This window comes from Antrostomus carolinensis, unplaced genomic scaffold (genome assembly GCF_000700745.2).
Source record: "Antrostomus carolinensis isolate BGI_N321 unplaced genomic scaffold, ASM70074v2 scaffold27079, whole genome shotgun sequence".
Classification (NCBI taxonomy): Eukaryota; Metazoa; Chordata; class Aves; order Caprimulgiformes; family Caprimulgidae; genus Antrostomus; species Antrostomus carolinensis.
In genome coordinates, this window is record NW_010338303.1 from 18,210 (window position 1) to 45,046 (window position 26,837).

A 26,837-nucleotide genomic window follows, 5' to 3' on the forward strand; every position below is an offset into this window, starting at 1 on the left:
CCCATTCCTGTCCCAGCCGCAGATGCGGATGGTCAGAGTCCCTGTGCTGCTGAGGGCTGGGGGGCCGCTGTCCACCACCAAAATGGGCAGCAAGTACACATCCTGCTCCTGGCGATTGAAGCCCATTCTCTGTGTATGCACCGCAGCCGTGTTGTCTGTGGAGAACAAGTAAACCCACAGCAAAGTCATCCCCGTAGCACAGCTGGCAGGACTCGCCATGGGCTCCTCCACCCTCAAGATGAACACCCGTGTGCTGGCGGGCTGCTACCGCTCGCACAGTGATTGTTCATGCACCCACTCCAGCAACCACCCAGAGCAGGGCCAGGGCTTCCCTCCTCTCCATCCCCGGGGAGCAGGGAGCAAGCTCGTGGCTCCCCTGCACTGCAGCCCCTCAGCAGTGGGAGCAGTGGCAGTGGCCAGTTCTGCTCCAGCACATGCCCCTTCACTGGGCACCTCGGGGCCAGCCCGGCGTCTCACCCTCCAGTGTGCCCAGGGCAGAGCGAACCCAACAGAGGAGCAACAGCAAACTGCTGTTTGTTGGAGCCATGCTGACAAACAAGCTGGAGCAGAGAGGGGAAAAAACCTTCCAAAAGAACCTCCGAGAATAACACAGGGCAGGAATCAGGATAAAAATCTGTCGCTGACATGGAGATCCCCTCCTGACCCGACCTGCTCAGTCCAGAGCAGACGGGGTCTGCAGATGGCACTGAACCTGCACAAGCAGTTACTGCTGCAAACCCGAGAGCTGAAAGTGAAGGGTCCTGCCTCAGTTGGAGGGCCAAACACCCCCCCCAGGATGCTTTGTAACCTCTGAAGGAGCAGGCAGAGTTCCTTCCAAGCCTCCCAGCTGAGCCAGCCGTCTTCCTCTCTAGCTGCTCAAACCCTGCTGTTCCAGGGGCTCAGCCAGAACAGCACAGCCCATTACGATCCCATTAACACGGACACTTTATGGGCCCCTCCAGGGCCCCGGCACCAGCACTGAACTCCAGCAGCAGCTGCACACAGGTGACCTGGAGCAGGGACTGAAAATCAGCTCAGCTCCTGGCTCACGTGTGCTACTCGCTGCCAGCCAGCAGCAGAGCAGGCAGGAAGGGATTGAAAAGCAGCTGAACAATTGTGGCCAGATGTCAGAAGTCGCTGCTGACTATCTGCAGTCTTTATCTAACAAAACGTAGATTGGCCCACTCACAGCAAGGTGCTGCTGTCTACAGACTCTCTCCTCATTGCACCTGATTTATGCTGGACTGGCCCCTTTCTGTATCAATCAGCTCTTCGATCAGAAGACGTGTATTCTAATCCTGGCTCCTGGGCTGCCTGCCACCACAGAAATTGCTGTATGGATTGGGTGCTGCACGGGAGCACAGGGGCACAGCAGGGCCAGGAGGCGAGCCAAGAGCAGAGCTGTGGGGCAGGGACACACTGAGCGGTGGGACAGGCAAGATCCACAGGCCAGACAGGAAGCGGGGAAGAGCCCAGAGGTGCTGCACAGCAGCTGGGGCAGAGCAGAGTACAGAGCCCATCTCCCTCTGGCTGCTCAGAGCTGAGGGCAAGAGTTGTCCAGGATCCTGGTGCTGAGCCCTTGCCCAGCTCTGCCATACAAATGGTAGAGGCACTGGTGACCTGGCCACAGGACTACTGCAACCAGCCCCAGCAAGGGCCAAGCAAGGGCACGGCTGGTTTCTGCTTCCCAGCAGTCTGGGAGAGGGGGAGCTGGGGCAGCCCGTGCCCCGCGTGCAGGTGCAGAGGTGAAGCCCCCCAGTGCATGCTGGATCTGAGCATGGCCAGGCGCAGCAAGAGCGAGGATGATTGGCTGTCTGCGCCCAGAGGGGAGGCTGCAGCGCACGGCCTCGTGCCCAGAACGGCGCTCAGCTGTCATGGTGCTAAAGACCAGATTGCTGCTTCCTATCGTCAGGTTTCTGGACTCAGCCCACCACAGTTTCCTGCGTTGCCAGAACAGAGCCGTGTTGCTGGGCAGAGCAGAGCTTTTGGCACCCTAGTTGGGGTTCCAGCATAAGGAGACAGGGGAAAAGTAATCTCTTCCAGTTCACCTGAGAGCACAGGTCTGCCCTGAAGAGCTCAACGCAGGAAAGGCAAGAGACACTGGAGAGAAGACCACAACCAGCCAACATTTGTCGACTGCCCTGAATGCCACAAGGGTGATATTCAAACCCAGATCTTATTCCTGCACATAGAACTGTGCTGCAGGTCACCAGAAAAACTCTTCCTTTGGATGTAGCATCTTTTTTCCATTATGGGAACTTTTCAGGTATCCTCACTCATCCCTGCTCACAGCAGCAGACTTCAGGCAGGCAACATCCTCAAGAGCAGAGAGCAGAAGAGAGCAACAAGGCAAATACTTGTACAAGTCAATCTGGGGACAGTTTGCCTCAGAAGGGAGACAGTACCTGCAACACCATCACTCCATCTGCAAGGCTGCAGCATCTGGCACCGACCTGTGCTTCCCCAGTCAGATGTGATCCCAGTGCTGCAGCCAGCCATGGAGTGGACTGTCCACAGCAGAGAGCATGATCTCTCCGCACCACACACATCGCCTGGCTTCTTTGTATGTGAGGCAGGGACCACTGACCCTCCACCTGGGCAGCCACCTGGTCCTGCAGGACATCTGCCACCATGGCTGAGATTTCTGGAGCAGCTTGTGGCCCCAGCACAGAGGTAACCTGGCAGAGCTGTTGGGAGGAGCAGGGGAGCACCAGCCCTGCGGGCAGCAGGGAGGCTGAGGCAAGAGCAGCAGTCTGCTGGCAGCAGTCTGCTGAGAAGCTGCCTATTGCCTACCAAGGATGAGCTAGGAATAAAATTATTATTATGCTAATCATTTGAACAAAGGTAACAAGATCTCTTTTGGTGCTGCTCCCTCAGCTTGCTGCAGCATAGCAGGGAGACATAAATAACATTAATGGCACCATCTCAGCAAGAAGCCACAGCTAGCTAGCCCAGCTAAACATAAGCCTCAGGCACCTAGATCCAGTAGAGATGAAGCCACACGAGAAATGGGATGGACCCACTTGCTGTGAGCGAGCGAGGCTCTGGTCCCCAGCCCAGGAAGGTTGCCATCACTGGCACCATTACACCAGTCAAGTCACCTGCCTGAGCTCACGGTCGGATCCTGGCTTGGAGGATCCCCATGCACAAAGCCCTGGACCATCATGTGCTGCCCAGCGTGTCTCTGGCCCTGGTGTGAGGAACTGCTGTGCTTGGGAGCTCTCCCAGCTGCGCGGGCCAGCAGCCCTTTAGTGCTGCGTAAATGCAAGCGCAGCACCAGCTCCCACCTCTCTGGCAATGCAGCAGAAGGTTGGCGACTCCCCTTCTGCTTACAGCCATCTCCTGTGAGGGAGGAGGACCTGCCACAAGGCACACTGTATTTTTAGAAACAGTCTCTAGAAATCAAGGGGAAATACATGTGCACATCGCAGAGAGGAAGCCACTAACCTCAGCTCAGCTAAGACTGCTCAGACAGCACATTGCTCTGCTGAGCCCCTTCACCTCAAGTACAGGAAGGAGAAATATTTTCACTACTGAACCCACAAGTGAAAATAAAGCAGCCAGTACTTGAATATATCAGCAGCACAACAGACAGCTCTGCTCTGAGAAACCTAAGCTCAGGAAAGGGCTGAGGTCTTGCTGCGTAACCCAAAACTCAGTGCTAGGGAGAACAAAAATTAGAACTAAAAAACACTATTTCAAATGTCATGAAATGTCATTTTCTCTCTTGAACATAGCGATACGAGCATTTCCTACAGGAGGGAGATCCACAGACACTTCACATCTACACCTATGACATTGCCCACCGAGGCTGGACACCCCAGTCTGGCACAGACCAGCCCCCTCCAGGCACTGAGATGGCTCCAGCTTCCTCCCTGCTGCTCACGGCTCACCAGGCACCCTGGACAACTGTTTCCTCTGTCAGGTGTTTACAACCCTGTTATTTGTAAACTTCTGTGTTCCCTCCTGAGATGCTCCAGAAAAAGCCATGCTGCTGCCATGCACCATACTCTGTTTGACCACATAAGAGAATTTTGCCCAGATCTAGGAAAATGTATCCTAGAAAATGCACCTAAAACAACTTCCTACAAAACAATGTAATTTCTGTTGGTATGGTTGTTTCTCTCCACGCAGCTGACCCAAGGCAGTTGCTTCAGGATGTGTGTCTTGGCATAGATTTGTTTCTATCGGCACAGCCTGAGTCATTGCAAAGAAAAGCCAGGCAGGGCTGGCCCTGCAGCCTCTCCTGTCTTTTCCTCTGTAGCAGTTTTCTGCTAAGTCCATTTTTTGGGTCATGAGGTCAAGAAGCAGTGTTTCCCAGGAGATGGTACTGAAATGTGAGCAGATGTGAATCCACAGCTTTCCTGCACAGATGAGTTTGGATCTCCTCACTTCTGTTTTCCTGCCCAGTCCGCATGAGGTTACACTTCGTGTGGCAGTCACACCACCCTAAAGGTTGTGCCATGTGTTCACTGAAGCCCCAAGCCATACCATTTACTATCATTGCTGACTTGCTACATAAACTGACGTTTCCTCTGCAGGTTTCCTATGCTACCCTCTCCCTGACCACACAGTGATGTTCTCCTGTGTCACATCGTATCACCTTGTGCGATGGACAGGAGATGGCACCTCTGCCTGCTTGTGAAGCAGGTCACCAGACAAGGCAGAAACCAACATGGGTCAAGTATGCAGGGACCAGTCAACACTGCTGGTGTTTAGGGAAAGTTTAGGAACACAGTATACTCTGGTGGTAGCATAACACCACTAGGAATTAAAAAATAATTAATCTCTCAGACTCCCTCTCCAAAGAGGCTCTTGGCAGCTTCAAAGACAGAAATAATAAATCCTTCTCATAACTCAATCTCAAACAGCACTAGGAGAGAAGAAGCGAGCAACCTAGCTCCAGTTTGGATTTCGATATGCCAGCCCTTTCCCATGCTCCCAGGGCCCCACGACTGTCTGCCTGCCCCTTTTCCAGCAGCTGTTCTGCAGCTCCGGTGCCTGGGCACACCAGCTCTGGAGAGGTGCACATGGCTCAAGGCTGGGCCCGTGGCCACGCTGCTGCTGGAGCTACCTGCTGCCCCAAAGGGCTTCCTGAAAGGAGCAGACCCCTCCTCCAGCCCCAGGCAGGTACAGCTGGTAGAAGAATCTGATTGTCCCCTTTTGCCTCTTCCTTCTCCCAAGTTCTCTGGTGCCATAGCCTGGCACTACTGCTGCTCATTTACCTTTCGCTCAGCCCCTGTGGAGATTCGAAGCTCTTTTTCACTCCTCATCAGATCAGCATCTATGCTGCTCGTGCTGAGAACAGCATCCCGGCAGGGCTGGAGGAGGATTCCTCTATCCTGAGGCAATCTTCAAATCCTAACATTTTGCTTTTGATTGTTATGATTTTCAGATCTTCTATCACCCATTACATGCTCTTAATGAGACCTGCAGAGAGTTCAGACATCTGCTCGCCTAGCCCTTGAGCTCTGGAGTCAGTAGCTCCATGTGTCGCTCCATATTATCTAGCACTCCTTCCAGGTTGCTGGGCTTGGATGCTTTCTACCATCCCTTCCAACACAATTAGCATTTCTCGGAGAATGTGATTTCAGGCTTTAACTGCCTTTGATCCTTCTGTAATCAATTTTCTCAGGTCAGAAAGACCCAGGAAAAGGCAACTTAGGAGGCAGAGGATGGTGAATGCCTTTGGAATGACACTAATTAGACCCAGGTAAAGTCAGCTTTTCCAATTCTATCTCTTCCTTCAGGCACTTCATTTGCTGGGCATCTTCATTCTGGATCAGGGCTGTTGTTACCACACATAACATTTATTCCTTGTCTGATGAATTAGGAAGTGCTTGAGCACTCCCTTGGACAAAGCAAAAGCAAGGAAAGAGATACCAGTAGGAAACAGCACTATTTCTAAAAGCCTGATTATAGCAAACCAGCTATAATCCAGCTACCGCAAGGTCTCCTGCACTGTCACCTTTTGTTCTTGTATCTCTGACCTGGAGCATCAGAGCCAAGGCAGCTCAGCATGTGCTGGGAGTTGCTGAGCAGGGCTGCAAGAGTTACCTGCAGGCACTTTGCAGGAGTCATCCCCACTCCAAGCAGTTTTGGCTGCAGTGGGGCACGACCCAGCAGGGTTTGGGCAAGCAGCAGCATTGCAGCAATATCGTGTCAGTATCAGACCTGCCCTGTCACCACTGCCACATGCCCACTCACTCGCAGGTACTCCACAAGCTCTTCATCTGACGGACAGGCTGCCCCATCAATCACCCTGGGCTTTCCCTGAAACCCTTGCAGGCTTCCTCCACGCTGCCCACAGGGAGCCCTGGAAGAGCCTGGGCAGAGTTCAGTGTCCTCCTGTCCTCCTCTGCTCCCACCTCTGCCACGGGACGCTGCACTGATTCCTCCTGCTTTTCCAGCCTCCTGTGGGGTCTGTTTTGCCAGCGAGGTGCCTGCCCGAGCTGCTGCCACCCTCACTGCCCTGCTCTGGGGCATCCCAGCAGCACCCCCAGGGACCCCTCGGCATTGAGGGCAGCTCAGGGCCTCCAACACCTCCCCGGCTGCTCACAGCGAACACCCAGGCTCCCCTTGCCAGCCCTGCCACGGCTGGGTGTGCCCACCCTGCCTGACCGGCTGTAATGGGGAGCGTTCCCGAGGAGATGCTGCCGTGCTGAGGACAAGTCACCCTCCCAAGGTGGCTTTCTGTTGCCTTGCAGGAGCTGAGGGAAGGAGGTGCAAAGCAAAAAAGAGAAGGATTTAAGCAAGAGCTTAGTGAATCCATCTGTGCTGACATCCATCAGTGTCACTCCTTGGCTGCAAAAGCAATATTTATAAATCACATTTCAAAACTGGCTACAAATTTGTACAAAGAAACAGATGGGCTGGTGGTAGCAGTTTGTCACCACCGATATTTATATGGAGGAGCAGAGATGAGTGCAAGAGGGGTGACCGCATGAAAGGGAGGCAAGGAGGGGAGAAAAGAGGATGCAGCAAGGGAACCCACAAGAGGAGGGGGCAAAGGTGAGTGCACCCAGCACGCTCAATGGACCAGAGAAAAGGGAGAGAAGGAGAAACCAAAGGCAGGGAGATGACACTAAAACACACACACACATTAGAAATGAGGGGTGCCTCCATCTGCACAGGCAGCCGCCTCCTCTTGCTGAGGAAGACAGCATCGCTTGGCAATTGGGAGAGTCTCCAAACACCCTGGGAATAACCCCACAGCAACAGCATTTGTTTTCCTGAGAACAGAAGGTGGGAGGTGATACCAGCTTTTACTCATCTTGTGCAGTGTTGTACCACATGCAAAGTTTGTGGGATCGTTTAGCATGAAGGATTACCCCGTGCAACAAGAGCCTTGTCCCACTCAAGAGAGCAGCAGCTCCAGAGGAGCCCACATCCTGCACCCTCCTGCAACGCCAGCTCTCAGGTCGCAGCTGGTGAACCAACTTGGGGACGATCCCCGCACAGCACCGGGCACAGAGAAGCAGCCCCCTCGCCAAGCTCCAGCCCAGCCCAGCCAGGTCCCTCCTGCCAGGCAGGTGCAGCAGCAGCGACGGCTCCGGGATCGCATCCCAGCCATGGCAGATGCCCTGGCTCAGAGCCGGGAATGCTGCCCCGGGCCCCTTGGAGCTTGTGGAGGGGTCTGGGTAGGGACGGACCCCAGGGGTGTAACTCAGCACGCTCAAGCACATTTTCATATGGACTCGCAGAGAAAGTGAAGGAAGTTAATCGCTGGGTGTGGGGCAAAATCTTGCAGAAGATTAAAGCTTCCACAATAAGAAGCAAAGGTCTTGTGAACAGCTGCCACATGAGTGCAAAGGGAGGGACTTGGGTCAGGGACAGCCACACTTTTTAGGACGCAAAGCAGTATCAGTCCTTCTACAATTACATCTGAAACTCTTCCAAAAACCAAAACCAAAGAAGCATTTCAAAGTGGTCTGCTGGCTTCCATCTGGGCTAGCCCCTTTGACAAGTAAGTGCACATCTGTCTGGAGATGATCCTAGCATCTGCAAGGGTCCCTGCTGTACTTACCACTACAATCAGCACCTAAATTCACCCAACCACCAGTCAAAAATAGGAAGTAGCCTGATAGCTACCCTTCTCGATTGTTACCTTCCGCATAAACGCAGCCTGACCTTGCAGTCTGCAAAGCCAAATAGCAGCCACGGCTCAGCCAACAAAACCTGCGTCGCAGCCCGTGGGTTACAGCAGTAGGCAGGGATTGAGTCATCAGAGCCTCTCAGCCCAGGGTGCAAAGAACCCCAGAGCTTCCCAGAGGAACCCCAAAGGAACAGACCGGCCCTGCCTGGCTGAGTTTCCCAAAGGACAGGATGAGCCTCAGGAAATGCAGAGGAACCGCACTCCTGAGCCACCACGTAATAGGGAATGTGGCTCCGCTCGCCACATCCCAGATATCCCGTAATGGCCAAGGCTGGCTGCTGCACAGCCCCGCTGCCTCCCAGGACTCCTGAGCTGTTCCCATTTGTCAATCAGGGCCACAGGGGCTGCCCACCTGCATGCCCACCCTGGGAAGACCCACACTCCAGGATTTGCCTTAGAGAGGGATAAATCATAATGCACAAAACGGGAGCGTGTTCATTTGTAAATCCACATCATCTCCCTGCCTGCAGGCAGGTTGGAGTTTTCACATCAAGAACAGAACCAAGAACCCCAAAAACATGAAAGGCTAACCAGACAGCACAAGAGGAGCTTTGGACTTGTCTGCAACAGAAAAAAAGCCGGCAGAGCCTCCTTGAGGAAATACAAATTGCCAACTGACCAGTCCCACCATTTCAGGTTGGCAAGGAGCCTTACAGGGTGCCAAAAGCATCCTGAGCTCCATTCGGCACAGAGGGACAGTAAGCCCACAGCCCCGTCTCCTCCCATGGCCAGCTGTGCCACTCAGCCCAGAGGCTGCAGCACTGGGAAGGACACAGCAGGGCTTACCCTTAATATCCAGCAGAGAAAAATGGTGGTTGTTGCTGGCTTCAGGTGCCAGTGTGAAGTAGAAACGATGGCCACTCTGAGGCTCATCACGGTCCACAACACTTATTGTCTGGATCAGCTGTGGGGAGAAAGCAGAGGTGAGAATCAGTGCTGCCTCCACAGCCCCTCCCACGGCCCTACTTGCAGGGTCTAGCCCAGCAGATCATCACTGGTTTCTGCCACAGCAAGGGATGAGCCTTGGCCCCTGTAGACAGGCTTGGCTATAGGACACCAGCAAAGCAGCTCCCAACGTGACAGTGGCTGCGTGGGAAGATGTTCAGGCAGAAGGGGAAGGACAGGCAGGCTGGCGCTGGCCCAGAGAGCTGCTCGCAGCACAAGACTGCTGCAGGTGCTGACAGAGACCCGGGAGAAGAGCTGGGGGACACCTGCTACCTGGCCTGGCTTGGCATCCTCACACACAGCAGCTTCATAGGGGGTGGCGAGCTCGGGCGGATTGTCATTCACGTCCAGGATACGGATACGGAGAGAGGCTCTCGACACCTGTGAGTGATTATCTGAAACAAAACAAGCAGCAGAGCTTCATCGGGAAGTGCTATCTGCTGCTAGCAGGGAGCAAACCCTCCTCACGCCTGTCCCATCCAGAGGCCATCGCAGCTGCTGCCAGCACAGAGGGTTGCTCAGCACCGCACCCCTGCCCACTGCGGCACGGGCTGTCTATCAGCTGACAGCACCCACAGAGCACCGCTCAGCCTCACCACACCCATTTTCCAGTAAAGAAACCCAACCACTGGGCTGCGTTGGCTTGTTCTACCCCTGGAAAAGCTGAGCAGCCCTGAGCAAGTCCCCACAATAAGGGTCAGTCACCAGATGAACATCTGTGCTGCAGACAGACAGTCAATTCAGATGCAGGAACATCACACCCAGACTTGGATCCTGACTCTTATGCCCCAGGGGCTGGCACCAATGGCTGAGAGGCGAGTGAGCATGGAACAGCTGATATCAACTAAGAGCACAGGGCAGTGGTGACATCTGCCACATGCTCCTCCACCACACCCAGGTGAGCCGGGGTTGAACGCTCCACATCAAGGCATGAGGCTCCCATCTCAGGACCTGGACCTTGCACACTGACACTGGTTTTGGCATTGCCAGCAGCAGCTTGAACTTGAACCGAGCACCACATGCCAGCTGGCACAGGGTGGTCACATGCTGAGATCTAGGGCAGCCCCTTCAGCCCCGCACTCACCATCCTGTGCCTGGCCCAGGCAGCAGTGCTGGGGGCTCGCAGCCTGCTCCCCTCCCTCGGTGACACACGGAGCTCTGGGCTTGCTCTGCACATGGGACAGGAATTGCACTTACAGCTCCACTCACTGCAGTGCCACTCTACCCCACTGCACACACTGCAAAGGTACACTGAGCTCTTGCTATGAGATTGTAAATCACTCTGGAGGACCTAATGTTTTCCAAAGCACTTCATGTGCTTCCAGAAATAAGAACTCCCTCATACTCCATCTCCTCTGTTTTACCCTGAGGTTGCAACTGTGACAGACTCAATGCCTCTCTCTTCGCTCAGGCAGGAGCTCTGCTGCCTGTTTATCTACAAAATTATATGCTGGTCCCTGCAGATCAGGTGGGGGAGGACCCAGGGAGAGGAGATTTAGCACTGCTCCATAATTAGCCAAGAACCTAAGCCCCCTCCCCAGAGCTGCCTTCACCCTGTTCCCGCGTTATCACTCCCTCTCACCCAGACCAGCTGCTCTGGTGATTAGATGGTTGTTTTTGGGGGAGGGAGGCAGAAGTCGTGACTAAAAGCCTAGAACGATGTGTTATTTTAAAAGGCATGTTGGTGCAGTGAAATAAACTGCAATTGATTTCAGGGAGAGAGGAAGTGGGAGGCAGCAGGACAGGAAGGGAACGGGGAGCCTGGGAAGGCAGAAGGCTGCGCCTGACACCCACCGGGGCTGCAAACGAGCAGGTGGAAAAAGGGTTCAACTCCTCCAAGAAGGACAACAGCATCTCATCACCCCCGCCTCAGTCCACAGGAAGATGGATTACCATCCCTGCTGCTCCACTCTGAAGCAAGCTGGCATTGCTTTGGAGGCACTGCCGAGAGAAAGATGAGGAAGGCAGAAAGAGAAGGGAGGAAGAAGAGCCCAGGATCCCACGTCTTCCCCTTCTTAACTGCAACCCAGAGGAACGGTTCCTACCCCAATGCCAGAGCCAGCTGCGAGCAGGGGCTGATCCCAATGCTGCCAAACTCTCCTCAGGACCAGTCAGCACAGCGTGTGCAAGCTAGGCTCTGCAGGGTCAGGTCGGGACACGTGGATGAGCCTTTGCACAGCAGCTTCCCCTGGAGATCATATCCCACAGCACCCTCAGGAGAGATTCAATCAGTGTATTTAGAGCTGGGCAGAACCATAGTCTGTCCCCTTCCACAGTATCAGCAAGCAGCTGCCAGGAATGTTTTATGCTGTGCACACGAGTGAGGTCATCCATGCGCCATGGCACCAGACCGAGGACCCGCACCGACCCCTCTGCCAGAGCCATAACTAACATCCTGCTCCCGTGAGCGCATCTCAAAGCACAGTTGTCCTTTCTAAATGCACCCTGTCACACAAACACTCTCCTTTTGCCCCTTCTGAAATTGCTGAAGCCTGAGGCTCATGCTTACTCCTGGCTGTGTGACAGGGTTAAAATTTGACGTCTCTAGGAACATCAAGGTTAGACATGCAACCACTGCATTGTCATCTACTCTTCCAGTGAGGCACACGTCACCTTATTTTTATTTTGGCTGTACCATGATCTATTTGAAGGTTCCTCAAACGCTTTCTTTATCAACCTCCCTCTGCCTGGATTTATGGGTGGAAAAATATGAAAAATGGTTGTATGCATTTGAAAAAAAAAAATCTCCAAAACATGTCTGAAATATGTTTTCCGTAACTTGGATGGCATAAACTGAATTTATGATGGTCAGAAGTGTGAATAAGATTGTTGGAGCACATCTGTGATGAAAGGCATGATGCACCTTCTACCTCTGCAAGGCCAAAGGCTCTGAACTGTGCTTCCTCTGCATGCACAGAAATGTACACATGTAGCCCTACCTATGCTCCAGCACACAAGTAAGTGCTCAGCAGGCACATACCAGTGCCAGGAAGAGCAGTAGACTGGGTGGATAACAGCTGTGGGCTGGCACAGGCACGTGCCCTTGCCGAGCTCAACCAAGCAGCACCCGGCCAGTGGACAGGGTGGCAGGTTGCACGTGCCAGGCTGAGTGTGACCAGAGAGGAAAAGTCATCTTCCATTGCAGCATGTCTCCTTGGTATTCCAGCTCAGCTGACTGACATGCAAATTAGTTTAATTATTTCTTCTTCTAAAATAAATTATATTTTGCAGTGGCTGCAATATGTTGTGTCAGGCAAAATTACATTCAATATTTTTAAACTAATTGATGTCAGCCTTGAGAAAACCTGATTGACAGCAGTGAGGAAACTAGGCTGCTACCTAAACGCTTTCCTAAATTAAAATTAAACACACCGTTTTTCTGCGTTTCCTCCAGGAGTTGGAATGCTATTAATCTGAAAAGACTGAGGAAAGAGACATGGAAAATACACAGAACAAGGGGGAGATGCTGGAAACACAGCAGTGCAGCATGGGAGCTCCAGGCTGAAGCCTGGCAGCTGCCTTTGCCAGCATGGGCTGAATTATTTCAGAGATGCTGGAGCCTGACGGGGTGGGGGACAGAGTGCTGCCTATCGCCGCAGCATCTGCACCTTCCTCAACATTACACACAGTGCAGCTCAGGATGAGCAGTGATGTGGCCCAGACCACCTGTGCCAAGGTGCCACTCGGTGAAGCAGAAGAGAGCTACAGTCCTGCTGCACGGTGCTGCCGAGGCCGAGCCTCAAATGCTCTGGCAAGAAAGTATTTTTTCTTAATTTAGTTAACCATGAAAGTAAACTGAACAGTATAATATTCTTGTCTGAACTGTCAAATGCCAAATGCCAACAACTTGCCCTCTCCCTGGGTTCCGGACAGCCAACTGCCTGCTGGACTGACACCGAGCAGCTCTGGGCGTTCTGCTCTCAAATGCTGTGAGCTTTGCAGAAGAAGCTCACAGTGATGGGAAGGGATTGCTGAGAAGCTCGGCTACCCCTGCCATGGCAGGAAAGGAGGGGATCCGTGGTTACTGCTGTGCTGGGATCCAGTCCTTACCCTGCCAGACCCTCACACAAATTCACAATAAAGTACTTTGCATTTTTATGCCCAGACCTCTACTGTGAAGCTCCAAACCCAGCCATGGCTGAAGCAGACACACCATCCACACTCACTCCTGCCTGCACACGCAGCAGTATCACATGCAGAAAGCCACTCCACAGCTTTCCTGGGGTCTGAAGCACAGTTTGAGGAAAGCCCAGAGGACCGTGGGCTGCTGTTTGTGGCTGCAGCACCTGGGCAAACATGGCTCACAGACACTGTTTGGCACAGGGTATGACCCACTCTCTTCTGCCTCGAGACCAAATTGGTATAATACTGAATTCAAAATTTTTACATTAGTAGGGAACCCAGAAGAGGCAGGGGTGGAATTTATTCCTCGCTATCAGCAAACTGGGAAACGCAGATTAGAAGACAGGGACGGTCCACTCTGCTTTCCAGCACTTGGCCACGCTGTGAAGCACAGGGTGGTTTTGTAGATGTCGGCGTGGCTGCCTGACTGCACAGCGGAGCGCTGATGGCAAGGACAAAGCAGGGGCATGCCAGGGGTACAGCTCGTCGGACACAGGCAGCTACACCAGAGGCTGGAGCTGAAAACGTGGCTCCCAGCTGAGGGGAAGCAAAGCAGAAGCAGCAGTTAAGCCAAGTAACATATAAATGGCTCTCACCTCTCCCGAGTCCTGCCCGAACTCAGCAGCATGAGAGTCATTAAATTGCATCCAAACACAATGCTCTGATTAAAGCCAGTCTCCAGCAGGAAGATTTATCATCTCAATTACCAGCAGTGGACACAGCAGTCAAGGCCTCATCATTTTACATGAGCAAAGAGGAAAACAGGAAGAGAATCACTAATATTAGCCCAAGGAAGGTAAACAGCTTGTGAGCGAGATGAAGATTTATCTCTAGGAACGCTTGGCCTGGTCCCAGGCCAGATTTGCTGAACAACCCTCATGCTTCCTGCTGGCTGCCACATTGCAAGGCCAAATATTCTGCTGGTCACCAGCCAGCCGAGGCAGCTCTCGCTGGGGGCTGCCTGTTCCGCAGCAGAGACCTGACCCCCTCACCTCGCCCAGTCAGCCTCACCGCACAGCCAGGCACCTCCTGCCCCTTTCCGACTGCTCCTCAGGTGCAAACACACCCTCCTTGGTTCTCTGCAGGTGGGGCAGCACCCCTGGACATGGTCACTGCTGCAGCCACAGCAGGTCCCAGATGGGGCTCTCATAGTTGTGGAGACAGCTCTTGGATGTAGCTGCTCACACCCAACAGACAGGCTGTCTGTGGGAACAAGTGCTGTCAGTGGGCTGCTTTCCATCAGTTGCTGTTTGTAAAACCCTCTCAGGACAGTCCTGCCAGCAGGCAGGGAGAGCATCTTCAGGGGGCCACAGGGAGGCAAGACCTTGGTGCAACACACTCCAGGCCATGTGCCTGTGCGCATCGAGCGGGCACAGCACTGTGGGACTCAAGGGGCACAGCTTCCCACCAGCCCCAACAAGGTGGGGTGCCAGGCATGAGCCAGGGCATTAGGATGCCTGCTGGGCTCACTCCATTCCTTCTGCAAAGTTTACATCTCACTGAGGAAAAAGAAAGAATGTTTTACCACTTGCTGCTGCCGGAGTTGATAATGTCCTGCCCAGCCACGCAGCAGACCTGGAGGCAGCCAACTGCAAGCTGCGTGCCTGCAGCAAACGCTGCAGGGCCTTGCCACCTCCCCCCAGCCTCAGACACCTGTGTGCTAGGAATTACCACGCTGGATGCACCGATGCCAGGGCAGAGACTCCCAGCCGCCCGTGCTCCACACTTACAGTGCTGTGGCTGATCCCACTGCACCCCAGGCACAGCCTGACAGCTGCTGCCAGCCCTGCTCCAAAACCCCTCCATCACTTGGAAGGCTGTACCTTTACAACTACCTTTTCTGCCAGAGGATTCAGACATAAATTGTGTTTTAAATTCAATATCAGTCATTAATATTTCATGATTACAAAACGTTAAGGATAATGTCACTGGGAGGAATGTCTGGGCAGTTAAAATGGATGAGTCAGAGCTCACCATGGGAGAAGTCAGAGCGCTGAAGAGTCTCCTCGGCTTTTGAAATGATCCAGCCTGACAGGCTTCCCTGCTGGAGGGGAGCTGCAGCATTTACTGATTTGTCCTGAAATCCTAGCTGTTGCGTGTAAATATTGTCCTTCTGATTCTTGTCACCTCATGTTTCCTCCGGATGCTGAGTTGTGCTGCAACGCCGTGATCCCCTCCTCCCTGGCCACCACTGGCAAAGCCTCCCCATGGAGCCCTGCAGTGGGTGACCCTCCCTGCGGTGGGCAGTGCCACCACACCCGCCCATCGCCACCTGATCACTGTGCAGGGCTCAAGACAGCACCCCAGCCAGACGGCACAGAGGTCACCCTGTCTGAGAGGCACAAAGCATCAACACAGAGAGGAGCTTGGGACACAGCTCCTCCAATGTGAATGGCATCTTCCTGCTCAAGAATGAGCAAAGAAACAAGAACCAGAACTCCTGAGGGGTCTCTGGGAGCGAAGCCCAGGCAAGACTCCTGCCCACAGATGGACAGGTCTTGGCACGCGTCTGCAGATGTCAGAAGGTGCTTTGCAGCCAAAGCAGCTCCCCAGTACCAGCTGCCATGGGGTGGAAGAGCACAGCAGGTCCCAGGCTGCCCTGGCAACTCGTGCATCCAAAACGTGGAAAACTTGCAAGAATATGGCAATGCCTTTCTGCTTCCCTGTACGGCACCTGAGATTGAAACCCCTTCTCTATCTTCAGGCTTAGAAACAGGAGGAACATAGAGCACTCCTTGGGGCCCACAGCACCAAATCCACCATCATGCAGGGGAACCTGCAAAGCCCATGAGCCAAGGCACTGTGCAAACACAGTAGAGGGCAGCAGGATGCCCAGGGCAGCTTCCTACCTGCAGCAAAACACCTGCAGGGAAGCAAAGCCTGCCCTTTGCTGCTATTATTTTCTTTTCAATCCTCAAGATGAGTTTATTCAGAGCTCCATTGAGCAGGTTTGTTCTTTTCTTTCTTAACTGGAGAAAAGACAAACAGAACTTCTGCTGCAAGCATCCACACCAGGCTCTGCCACCCCCACCATGCAGAGGGAAGATAAACTAACAAAACCCGCGAGTCACTAAGCTATTCCCTCCTGGTGCTCCCAGTTGGGTGAGAGCAGATTTGGCAGTTTCTGTAAATACAGGCTAAAGGACAGCACAGCCATAAGGAAGAGACTATCACCAGGGTGCCTGTGGGGTGGTCAGAAAGGAGCCAGTTTCAGAAGAGAACAAAAGAGCTTTCCCGCATCCTCTGCCTGAGACTTTTGCTGCTGCGCTGCAGGATGAGACCAAGTGCTGCGGCCAGAGCCGACGCAGCGTGGCAGTGCCAGCCCTGGCAGTACCACTGCTCCCTGTGCCCTACATGGGGGCTCAAGGATGCTCTGCCCCCACAGCCCCTTCCTACTGCTGCAGTGCCAGGACCTCCCATTCACTCCTTGTTGTGCCTTGCCAAGCCTGCAGCCATGCCAAGGGTGGGGAGACCTACAGGGAAGGGCATGGGAAGCATCTAGAACCGCAAACCCAGTGTGTGGGTACAGCCTGCAAATCCCAGCCACCCTGAGCCCTCAGAAGAGAGCACTGGCAGCCACCAGTGCCACAGGGCTAGAGCTGATCGGGCACCCACACATAGCACATGGCTGAAGTGGGGCAATGCAGGTGATGTGAACACAGACCCTCCTGGAAGGTGTGAATGCAGGGAGTGAGCTGCAAAGGGGTGACTGGCAGAGTTGGCACATAGATAGTACAAATTTGATTAGTGTTCATCAAATATACTGTTCGATCATGCTCTCTTATTAATGCTCAAATCAGGAAGAGTATTTTTAGATTGTCTAGGGAGATGTTAGACTTAGTGCTGCTGCCCCTTTTTTTTTTTTACTTCACTGTTAATTAACACTTGCATCCTGGTCACTCTTGCAGTGAACACACCTGTATTCCCCCCTCTACCCCACTCCAGTCCAGCCCACTGTCTGCTCCACACAGCACTCCTCCATCTCACCTGCTTCCATCGCAAGGACAGTGATGTTATGCCACCCTGCTGTCTCCCGGTCCAGGACCTTTCCTGTCACAATGGCACCTGTGTTGGCATCGATGTCAAAGATCCTCTCTGCATCTGTGCTGCGGTCGATGGCGTACCTGAGATGAGACAAAAGGGGAAACTGAACAGCTGGGAGTGCCAAGCTCAACCTCACCATCAGCCCCAGGAGTACAGGGATCTAATGCGATATTACCACTTTCTAACCCTGTATCACCATTCTCAGTTTTCCTCTGCTACAGCTGGTACACAAAGGTTACATTTCTACCAGGCTGCAAGCCAAGAGCCCTCAAGTAAACTTAAAGTGTGGCTTTTGGCGCATAAAGGGGAACTAAGCACACACTATGGACAAGAAGGAAAACCTGCTCTGATGGGAACCTTATGCTCAGGATAGACAGAGGAATATAGAAATCACTGGCCATAACTCCACTAATGAGTCTGGAAAGCATCTGAGCTATAGGTTAGGGAAAAACACCAGCCCAAGTCGAAGGAGGGCACCCCTGCTCAAGGAGCCCACCTCACCTACCACCCTTTCTCCTGATCCTGCCGCAACACCCACCCAAGTGAGAGACCTGGAGAACAGTACAGCAGCCCACAGGCCGGTTGTGAGCTGGACCTGAAGATAAGCTGAACCACAGCTACAGTGGTGACAAATGGCAAGGTGTCCTCCGAATCCAGACTGAACCTGTGCAACTGGAGCAAGAAGCCTGGCAGCAGAGGTGGGCAACAGCCAGCATCCTCACAATCAACACAGCACATCATCTCCAGCAGCCCTGAGATTTGCCCTAGCCTGGGCTTCCCAGTTTCACAGGAGCAGGCTGAAGAGCTCCTCCAGCTCCAATCGGCTCCAGCTGCTCAGCAGAGACCCTTCACATGCAGCTCGTGCTCTTCTCATTCAGCTGCTCCACTGCTGCCCCAAACAGCCCCCTCCCCAAGCATCCCATCAACAGCCCACACACTCCCCGTACCACCTCCAGAGAGATCGACTCCCACCTCTTCCTGAAGGCTCATGCAATCAGTCCCAGTGGCATTTCCAACTATTACACAAGGAATAAAGCAAGCTAACACTAAATCAGGGCACAACTAGATGTGTGCTCCTTAGGGACAGGGACTAGAAGGGAAGCCCGATCCAGCTGAGGCCCCCGAGCAACAGCCATAATGCAAATAAACACCACCACAGTCATCAGAACTAGAAATCCAGAAGGCCGAGAAATCACAAACAATACAGCATAATGTTATTGTGTACAGCATCTTTCATACACACTGCATCCCAGAGCGCTTTACAGAATTGAATAATACAAGCCAGCAAAGAGTACAAAGGATAAATTACCGAAAGGAGGGCTGTAAATAAATTAAAGCCTTCAGTCACATGTCCAGCAACATAAGGAAGATAAATGTAGGGACAAAGCAAGCTGGAAAGCTGATGAGACAGGACAATACTGAGAGGCCACATCAGACAAGAGGAGTAGAGCAGGACAGGCTCTAGGCTAGAAGCACGTTCCGGATGGTGGAGGTGCTCCACACACTGCAGGGTGGCTTTCACCCACATGGCTTACAGCTGAGGAACACGAGTTCACCCTCTGCATACAAGGATGACCACTCTGCACATAGTCACTGATAGCCTCCACACCTTTCTGTCCCATGCTCTGGGAGGGAACCAGCTACAGATGAGAATGTCTCCCGAGGGGCACCCAGCTAAGCAGCTCTGCATCTGATGGAGGCACATACAAAGGCATTTATATGCTGTTTAATTGTTATACAGTACTAGACTATATTCCCTAGCTCTCTCTCTTTCAGACAGACAGGGAGATGACAGAAAATACAACAGCACTTGCTTGTAGTTAAGGAAAAAGGTGTTTAGAAATCACTATCTAAATTGTGTCTGTGCACATGCACAATCTAGCATGTTCTGCACCTACGTGGCTGGCTTCCTCCCTGCTCCTTTCATCTAGAGGTGATGGGGATCTGCCCATGCAAAGCCAGGTACAAGCCTGGCTGCATCTCTGAACCAACTGCCAGTGACTTCCTAGCCATCCTGCATTTTCTGCTCCAACTCCCAGCTGGAAACAGAGACTCTACAGATGTGCAGCCAGCTCCAGAAGGGACAGCGGCACTGTCTTGACATGTACTGCAGCCTCACACCCACTCTGCACTTGCTCACTGCAAAGGGAAAGGAGAGGTCTGGCCAGTCTGACTTGTACACACCAGTCCAATGTACTCCTGGAAGGAGGAACAGAAACTGGGATGACAACACCCAATATCTTTGCAATAGCATATAACGACACATTTGCATAACTGCTTGCATTGTTCTCCCACATCCCCTGACCTCAAATGCATCCTGCTCTTCCATTCCACTTTTGAATACTGTCAGAGTTCAAGATGGTACTTCACTCTCCATATGCCTTCCCTGCTTCTTGGGTAAGCACATGTCTATTTTGCTCACACTCATGTCACTGCTGCATAAACAAAGACATCTGCAAAAAACAGCTACACAGAAAAAGTTAGTGAAGGGAGACATCACTGGGCCTGGAAACATCTGACACTGGCTGCCTATATAGCCAGAGGGCAGAAGGCTGGTAAGTGAACACTCTGCCTCATGCCACTGGTAACCTTTTCTTACCCTTCCAATTGCTTTGCTGCTAAGGTTGTCTGCTGCCACTTCTGAATTGTCTGCTGAGGACTGACTGCCCAAACCCTATTGCACGGCACAAACCAAACCAGAAATCTGATCCCTCTGTCACCACTGCTATGCAGAGAGCTGCCACCTTCTCAACACTGTGCATGGGGAAGGAGACAGAGCTCTGAGTGTTGCCTTCATTTGCCACAAAAGCAGGGCTGAGCCTGCTTCTCCACACTGCCACTTAGGCCAGCCCAGGCGGGTCTGTAGCTCTTCATCCGTGCAAAGGGCTGCGGAGGCTCTGCAGCACCAGGCCGGCACTGGAGCTGGGGACAGAGTGGGCACAAGGTTGTCCATCTGCCCCTGCAAAGTCACAGCCATAACCTGCTCAGAGCTGCAGATCAACCCGTTCCACACTGCTCTACATGACAGACCTCCCCTTCCAAGAGCTTATGGCCATCTCTGTGCTAGAGCAGCTAGAACGAGAAGCAATCCGCTGTGCTCAGTTTACATCATTTTGTGCAATATAATCTTTACCAACCAAAGTCTGCGCTGACCATCACAAGCCTCTCCATCTCTAGTACTCCAGTTTTGTATCAATTCATCCCACTGAAGTCAAACAGTGCTTCTCACCTGGGAAGGGGTAGCAATTAATCCCCAAGAGACAGGACATATGCTCACTCCTCCTAATGGTCCTCCGTATCTGGAACTGCAGTCCCCAGCTCTGATTGGGATGCAGACCTTGTAATCCATTTTCCTCTCTTCCTGCTGGCACTGCCTGTTGGTTTAGATTTTACAAGTGACTGTTTAATTTAGACAGCTTTCTTGGTGCTCATCTTTCTTGTGAATGCATTTCTCAGGCAGTTCGTTTCACTTCTCCCCCTGAATGCAACAAGGAGCACATTTTAAGCCATGTGTTTTGTTAATAGGAAGCTTTTCAAACACTGTGTGAAAAGCTTTTTGTTGTATTTGTTTTTTCCTCCTCTCCCTTTTGTGCTGAAGCAGGTTGTAGTTCTTGCTGTGCTGTCTATAAAATGCCCATGTCCAACACGTGTCTCTGGATTTGGTGAATGCCAAACAAGAATATCTCTGAGAACCTTAAATCCCAAGCAACATCTTCCCAGTGCTGATAAAGCCTGGACTGCACGCAATCAGAGCACAGGCTCCCACTGCGGAAAAAAAAACAAAAGGCTCCCATACAAACAGCCTCACGTATGCAGACAGTCTATCACTGTATTACCTCAAACAATAGCTCAGCTGAGAAAAATTGCACTACGCCCAAAGCCAAAAATCCAACTGGAAACTAAATTCTTTCTGAAAAAGAGTGGTTCCAGCTTTTGTTAGGCAACAAACAAGGATGGAATAAAAGAAAAGCATTGGTCCTTTAGACAGCCATTTCCTGCCTGTACCATGGTGGGTTTTTGGGTTCCCCCAGGGCCACGTGCAGCCCCTCTGCCGTGCTGAACTTCAGCACAACTCTGCGCTTCACAGCATTGGCACGGGAAGGAAGGTGGCCCTCTCTGAGCAGTCAAAAGCTGAGGCTGCTCACCCAGACAGATTGAGTGCTATTCGGGCATCCTATGTTCCAGCTCTCCTACCAACCGGGCAATGGGCTGCCAGGGGCTTGACATCCATATGCAGCTGGGAAAGGGGCAGGGAGGTGTGCCTCAGGGACAGCTCCCAACAACAGGGGAGTCGGTTGCCCCTTCAACCCCCATATCTTCCAACAGGTCATCTGCCACCTAGCCCAGCTTGCCTGGAAGGGATTTGTTCTTATACCAAGAGGCCACATCCCTGTGGGACAAGCGGACCACCAGGAGGTCAGGGGAACACCAGGCTCGAACGTGCCTCCAGCAGCTACCTCTGGTTGGATGGTGCAGCAGGAGCTCACAGCCCTGTTTGTGCCAGCCTGGGGATGAAAACAAAGAGCCAAGGGCACCTCCTTTCCCATTTGGCTAAAAATACTTCCCAAACCTTGTTACTGGCAGCCTGGTGTCAGCAGGACCTGGAAACGCTGACAAAGACTATTTTTGCTCTGCTGTCTCCAGCAATCCTTGTTCTTTCCTGCCTCAAGGGGAGAGTGTATCTCATCATGACAGAAAGTTGTGGCTCTCCCCTATTTACAGGGCAGAGCCAACACACAGACCAGAGTCCAGGAGACAGCAGCCACCGCAGAAACATGGCCATGTCTTCGCTCCCACCTCTAGCAGATGAGGATCCACTGAACTGCAGCAACTTGAAAGGGTTCATACCAACTTCAAGGAGCCAAGGATCAAATATCAATCATGCTGTCAGGACGGGTTGCTCTCTAATGTATCAGAGGTGAAGTACGAGTGCTGACTTCTTGGGACTATACTTTGGAGCAGCACATTTGAAACACGAGGTGACTTACTGCCGTCTCCTGCTGACGGGTTAGTGTCACATCCTGGCAGGGTGCTGCAGAATGCTTGCATTGATGTTTGTGCACCACTTTGAAGCTGGGAACAGCTGCCTACATGGCCAAGTATTTTATTAAATTACCTGGCTAGCCAGAGAACAGGAAAGCAGGAGAGATCCAGTAACATGTTCCTCCTGCACTGGTGCCATATCAGCATGACCATTATAAATCTGCATCTCCACTTGGTCCTTGTTAACATGGCAGGGAAGGTTCACCCACCCACACTCCCCCGGCAAGCGCCAAGGGAGCATCACAAGGGGCTGGAGCTGCCCCTGCACATGACAGCAGGCACTGTGAGAACACAGTGGAGTAGATGGACAGACAGAGACCAAACGCCACGGGGGACACAGGATGAGCTACCTGCCCAGGGATAGCTGGAGGGAGGACATGTATTTGAATGCATCAAGCCTGACAAGGGAAACACACTGTAATTTCCAAGCTGCAGCAGATGCCGGGAAGTCCTGTTAGCTGGGCTCTCGTGCCTGAGCACGAGGCACTGCCTTGTCTGGCCCTAAGCTTGTTAAAAGAGAGACACTTGCACAGCAAAGTTTGGGCTCTAACCCTCGTGCTCCCGCTGAGTACTTGAAATCTGCTTCTCTCTGCTCCAAGTCCCCATCACCTTCTGCACAGCAGTAGAAAGCCTCTCTCCTCTGCTTTCTTTTGTTCTGTCTGCAAACAATGCAACAAGCTCCACAGGGAAGCAGCACAAAGAACAAGAAAAAACGAGAATAAGAATAGTTCTGTCCCCAAGGCCCCTTTCCTACAATTACAGATCAGAAAATAAAATCTATGTTCTGTAGCACTGCTAGGAACAGTCAAGTGAAAAGCACGTGCACACATGTACACACACACAGAGGTGTGTAGAAAGACTGTACACATCTGAAGACTGCAAGCTAACAGCCACGTGCTCAGGGTAGGCAACAAAGAAAGAAACCAGAGGAGTTGCTTGAGCAGAGCAGGTATCCACGCAACAGGGTGAGCAGAGGTACTTTAAGAACATGTCCAACAGACAGCACCAACCAGTGCAAACAGTGCACCATCCACATATGTAGTTCTAGTTCCTGGCATGCCAAGGCTGATTTCATTCACATTCACCCCAAAGACAACTTTCAGCATCCAGCTCTGTGAAAAAATACTCTCTGCTAGTTGCCAGGCACCTGCAGATGGCAGCTTGCCATGTGTAAATTCTTCTCCTAGCTTTCTAAACATCTTGGCCTTCATTTCCATGAAGATCTGGAGGTACCCTTCACCCCACCTTGAACTAGCGTGATCCCCATGGCTGCAGAGCACTGGAGCTCATCACCCCAAGCAGACACACAGGGATGTCACTGAATGGAATCAGTACTGCAAAACTGAGCCCTCCCTGGCTACATCCTCCTCAATCCCATGTCCCTCCTGTGTCCCAGTTTATCCCTGCCTGAGATGGGCTCTCTACAGAGCTCTCAAATGCAGAGCCACCGTTGCTTATTTGAAGTGAGTGGCTGTGCACAAGGTGCCTGCAGCCCTGCTGTCACCTGGCACAAGAACCCACATTTCAAGGAAATTTTCCACACATTGAGGATGTTTTCTGAACACCAGTCACTGCTCGTGACTCAGGCCAGTTGGCAGAGCCAGAAGGCTGCTTTGTGCCTTAGGTAATAACAATTTAACAAGGTAACAATCTCTTTAGCCACAAATTAAATGGAAATAGGAAATGTCCTGTGCAGATAAGCTGCTGCCTGGATTATGTCCCCTGCCCGAATATAAACTCCTCTGATCTTTGATCAGCCGTGGCTCTGCACCTCCCAGGCCTCACCTCATTCATCATTCCCCATCACTGCCTTCCTGTAATTTCTGGTCACTCATCTGGGCTGTGTCAGACACCACTGCAGATGTCTCACTGTCAGCAGCAAGGACACACAAGCATTATCCAGCCACCTTCCTCAATAGTCCCTCTGCACTCAGAAACCCACCACTTGCCAGTGATGTACCCGTCATTCACTCATGCACTTGGTCATGCATGCAGCGCCCGTCACTTTCACCTGCACTGCCCCTCCTCCTCTGCCATCACCTCCCCTCTGTCCCAGCTATGGCCATGAGCCCCAACAGGCCATGTATGTCCCCTGAAGGTGAGCCCATGCCCACCATTGGAAGGAAGATAATGCAGGGTTTAGACAGCTGCTTTACCGGACAGGATGGTTCGCTGTGTCTGGGTCAAGGGCAGTGACCACCCCCACAACAGAGCCAACATGTGCATCCTCCTGGACTTCCATCAGGTTGGAGGGGGGCCGGAACTCGGGGGGCTCATCAACGTCCAGCACTGAGACCCGCACAATGGTCTGGTCCCGGAAGGTGCCCAGGTCCACAAACCGTGGGTCCACAAACTTGTTGAGGGCCTCCACCACAACAGTGTGTACTTTTTTTGACTCGTAGTCCAGAGGCTGGGACAACAGGAGAGGGTTAGCCATGCGCAGCCCGAGGAGCACCCCCCTGCTGCCCCTTCCTTCACTGGAGAGATGGAGGCAGCACCAAAGCCACCTGCTCCCCAGGCATCACCTCCACAGGAGGCTGGGAGCTCTCACATCCATTCTCTGCCCTCCCATCAGCAGCACCCACACCGAAGGGTGCAGGAGGAAGAGGAAGGCTTCTGCTCTTCCCCCAGCTGCTGCCCACAGGGCCCTCAACAGAGCACCCAGGCTGCAGGCAGCCAGGATTCACTGGGAAGATAGCACACTGTGCTGCAAGTGAGCAGGTTTTGATCATTAATCACCTTGCTATTATTTCTAGAGGGGAGGTGAGCTGAATGCAGTGGCCTTGGTGAACAAGCGTGCTTTCTTGCTGGCATCAAGTGTTTGCTTTGTTGTTTTTGCCACCAAAAGCAGATACAGTCAAAGTGCTGTTGGTCAGGTATAGGAATGGGGTGGGCATATTTCTTCCCTAACAGGTGCTATCAGTAACAGCTGTAAGCACTCATCTCCATCACCCTATGCAGGGCTTCACCTATGCAGCACTCACTGCTTTGCTGCCGCTGAGGGAGCTGCCCTGTGCAGGCTGAAGCAGACACTGTACTGCTGCTGCTCCTTTTCAGCCTTTCCTCCTAGACACAGATCTGTGTTTTGCCATCTAGGAAGAAGAGAGGCAGGTCTCTCCCTGCACCTGCAGGCACAAAAATTCAACTGCTACTGCTAGAGCAGTGCTCAGAGGAGCACTTATTTCAACTCAAATGCAGTAGCAGGAATCTCTGAAGGAAAGGGCCCTCTTAGAGACCTGTGCCCTCCCTACCCAACCAGCTTTCCTCATCTCTCACCTTCTGTACCATGATGACAGCCTCTTGGGTATTGCTGTCGGTGGTGACTTTGAACATCTCCACCCCTTCCTCATCCTTCACCTGATATGTCATGTCCGTGTTCTCCCCGACGTCAGAGTCCTCTGCCTTCACCCTCCCGATGGCAGTGCCCACGGGGGCAGTTTCAACAATGCTGAACTGATACATCTCTGCAGGAGACAAAGGTACTAAGTTCACTGCTTCTGCCTCTGAACTTCCTCCAGCCTGATACAGGCCCTTCACCTGGAGGCACCCTTGGACTATGAGGGCTACCCAAACGCTACCAGCATCTATAGTCTAGAATGTCCCACCTGGAGAAACACTTACCCCGGCCAAAAATAATGGCTGAGGAAAGATAACTGGGGAGCACTGATGTTTCAAGGTGCCAGGTGAAGTAAGGGCTGATTTCTCTGTATGGACACTGCCCTACAATCAACGTTCTCTCATTCTTTGCAAACTTTACAATTTCTAATTTCTAGGAAATGCAGCTAAAGAGCTGAGCCTCCTCCAGCTGCAGCAACCTTTCTGGTCTGCTGGCCCCATGCTGCCAGTCTCTGCAGCTGGTGTGCACTGCAGAGACTGCACAGCCCACTCTTCACAGCAGGATCCTCGTTTGGGGAGAGTCCCCGAGAAGACACAAGCTTGAGCCACAGGCTACTAGCAGTGATGTGGAAAACAGAGCTGTCCTGCAACCAGGCTGCTGTCTGTGAGCTGGGCAGCATCACGGTGCCTCACACTGGAGCAGAGCATGCCAAGCTCTGATGCAGCAGCCAGGAGGGACCAGGCCACCAGCTGAGTCCCTGCCCAAGCTCCCAGGAGACAGCAGCATGACAGACCAGGCTGTCAGCACCCCAGTGCTGCTCAGAGAGGGGTCAGGAAATGGCCAGCTCTGCTTTCCCCACCACACAGCCCTGCTCACTCCCAGGACTAGCACTGGGAGCGGCGGTCTTGTCCATGGCCCTGGACAGTCTCATCCAAGGCAGCTGCCCCTCCATCATGCTGTCAGGCAGGGACACATTCAGACCCCAGCAAGGAGCTATGTGTGCTACAGTACCTTGGTGCTGCCGAGTGGCACGAGCAGCCAGGCTGGGTCACCCCGCAGACACGTGCCAGGTTGTGCTGGGAGCTGAGTTTCTGTCCCACCACCCACAAGGGGCCAGGACCAGGGCCCGCGCTCACCCCCAACCGCTGCCAGGACTTACTCTGAGGGAAGCGTGGTGGGTTGTCATTGCAC

The 26,837-nt window shown here is 52.8% G+C and overlaps 1 protein-coding gene across 1 annotated transcript in view; it reads right to left on the reverse strand.

Annotated features, from left to right (window-relative positions):
- LOC104530782 (cadherin-22) overlaps positions 1-26,837 on the reverse strand; it is a 48,463-nt gene that overhangs the window by 2,112 nt on the left and 19,514 nt on the right. The window contains 8 exon segments of the mRNA XM_010175473.1: positions 1-155; positions 8,942-9,059; positions 9,374-9,495; positions 17,210-17,346; positions 24,466-24,719; positions 25,586-25,773; positions 26,806-26,834; positions 26,836-26,837. The exon segment at positions 1-155 is cut by the window's left edge and continues 18 nt beyond it; the exon segment at positions 26,836-26,837 is cut by the window's right edge and continues 128 nt beyond it. Coding sequence (XP_010173775.1) covers positions 1-155; positions 8,942-9,059; positions 9,374-9,495; positions 17,210-17,346; positions 24,466-24,719; positions 25,586-25,773; positions 26,806-26,834; positions 26,836-26,837 — 1,005 coding nt within the window.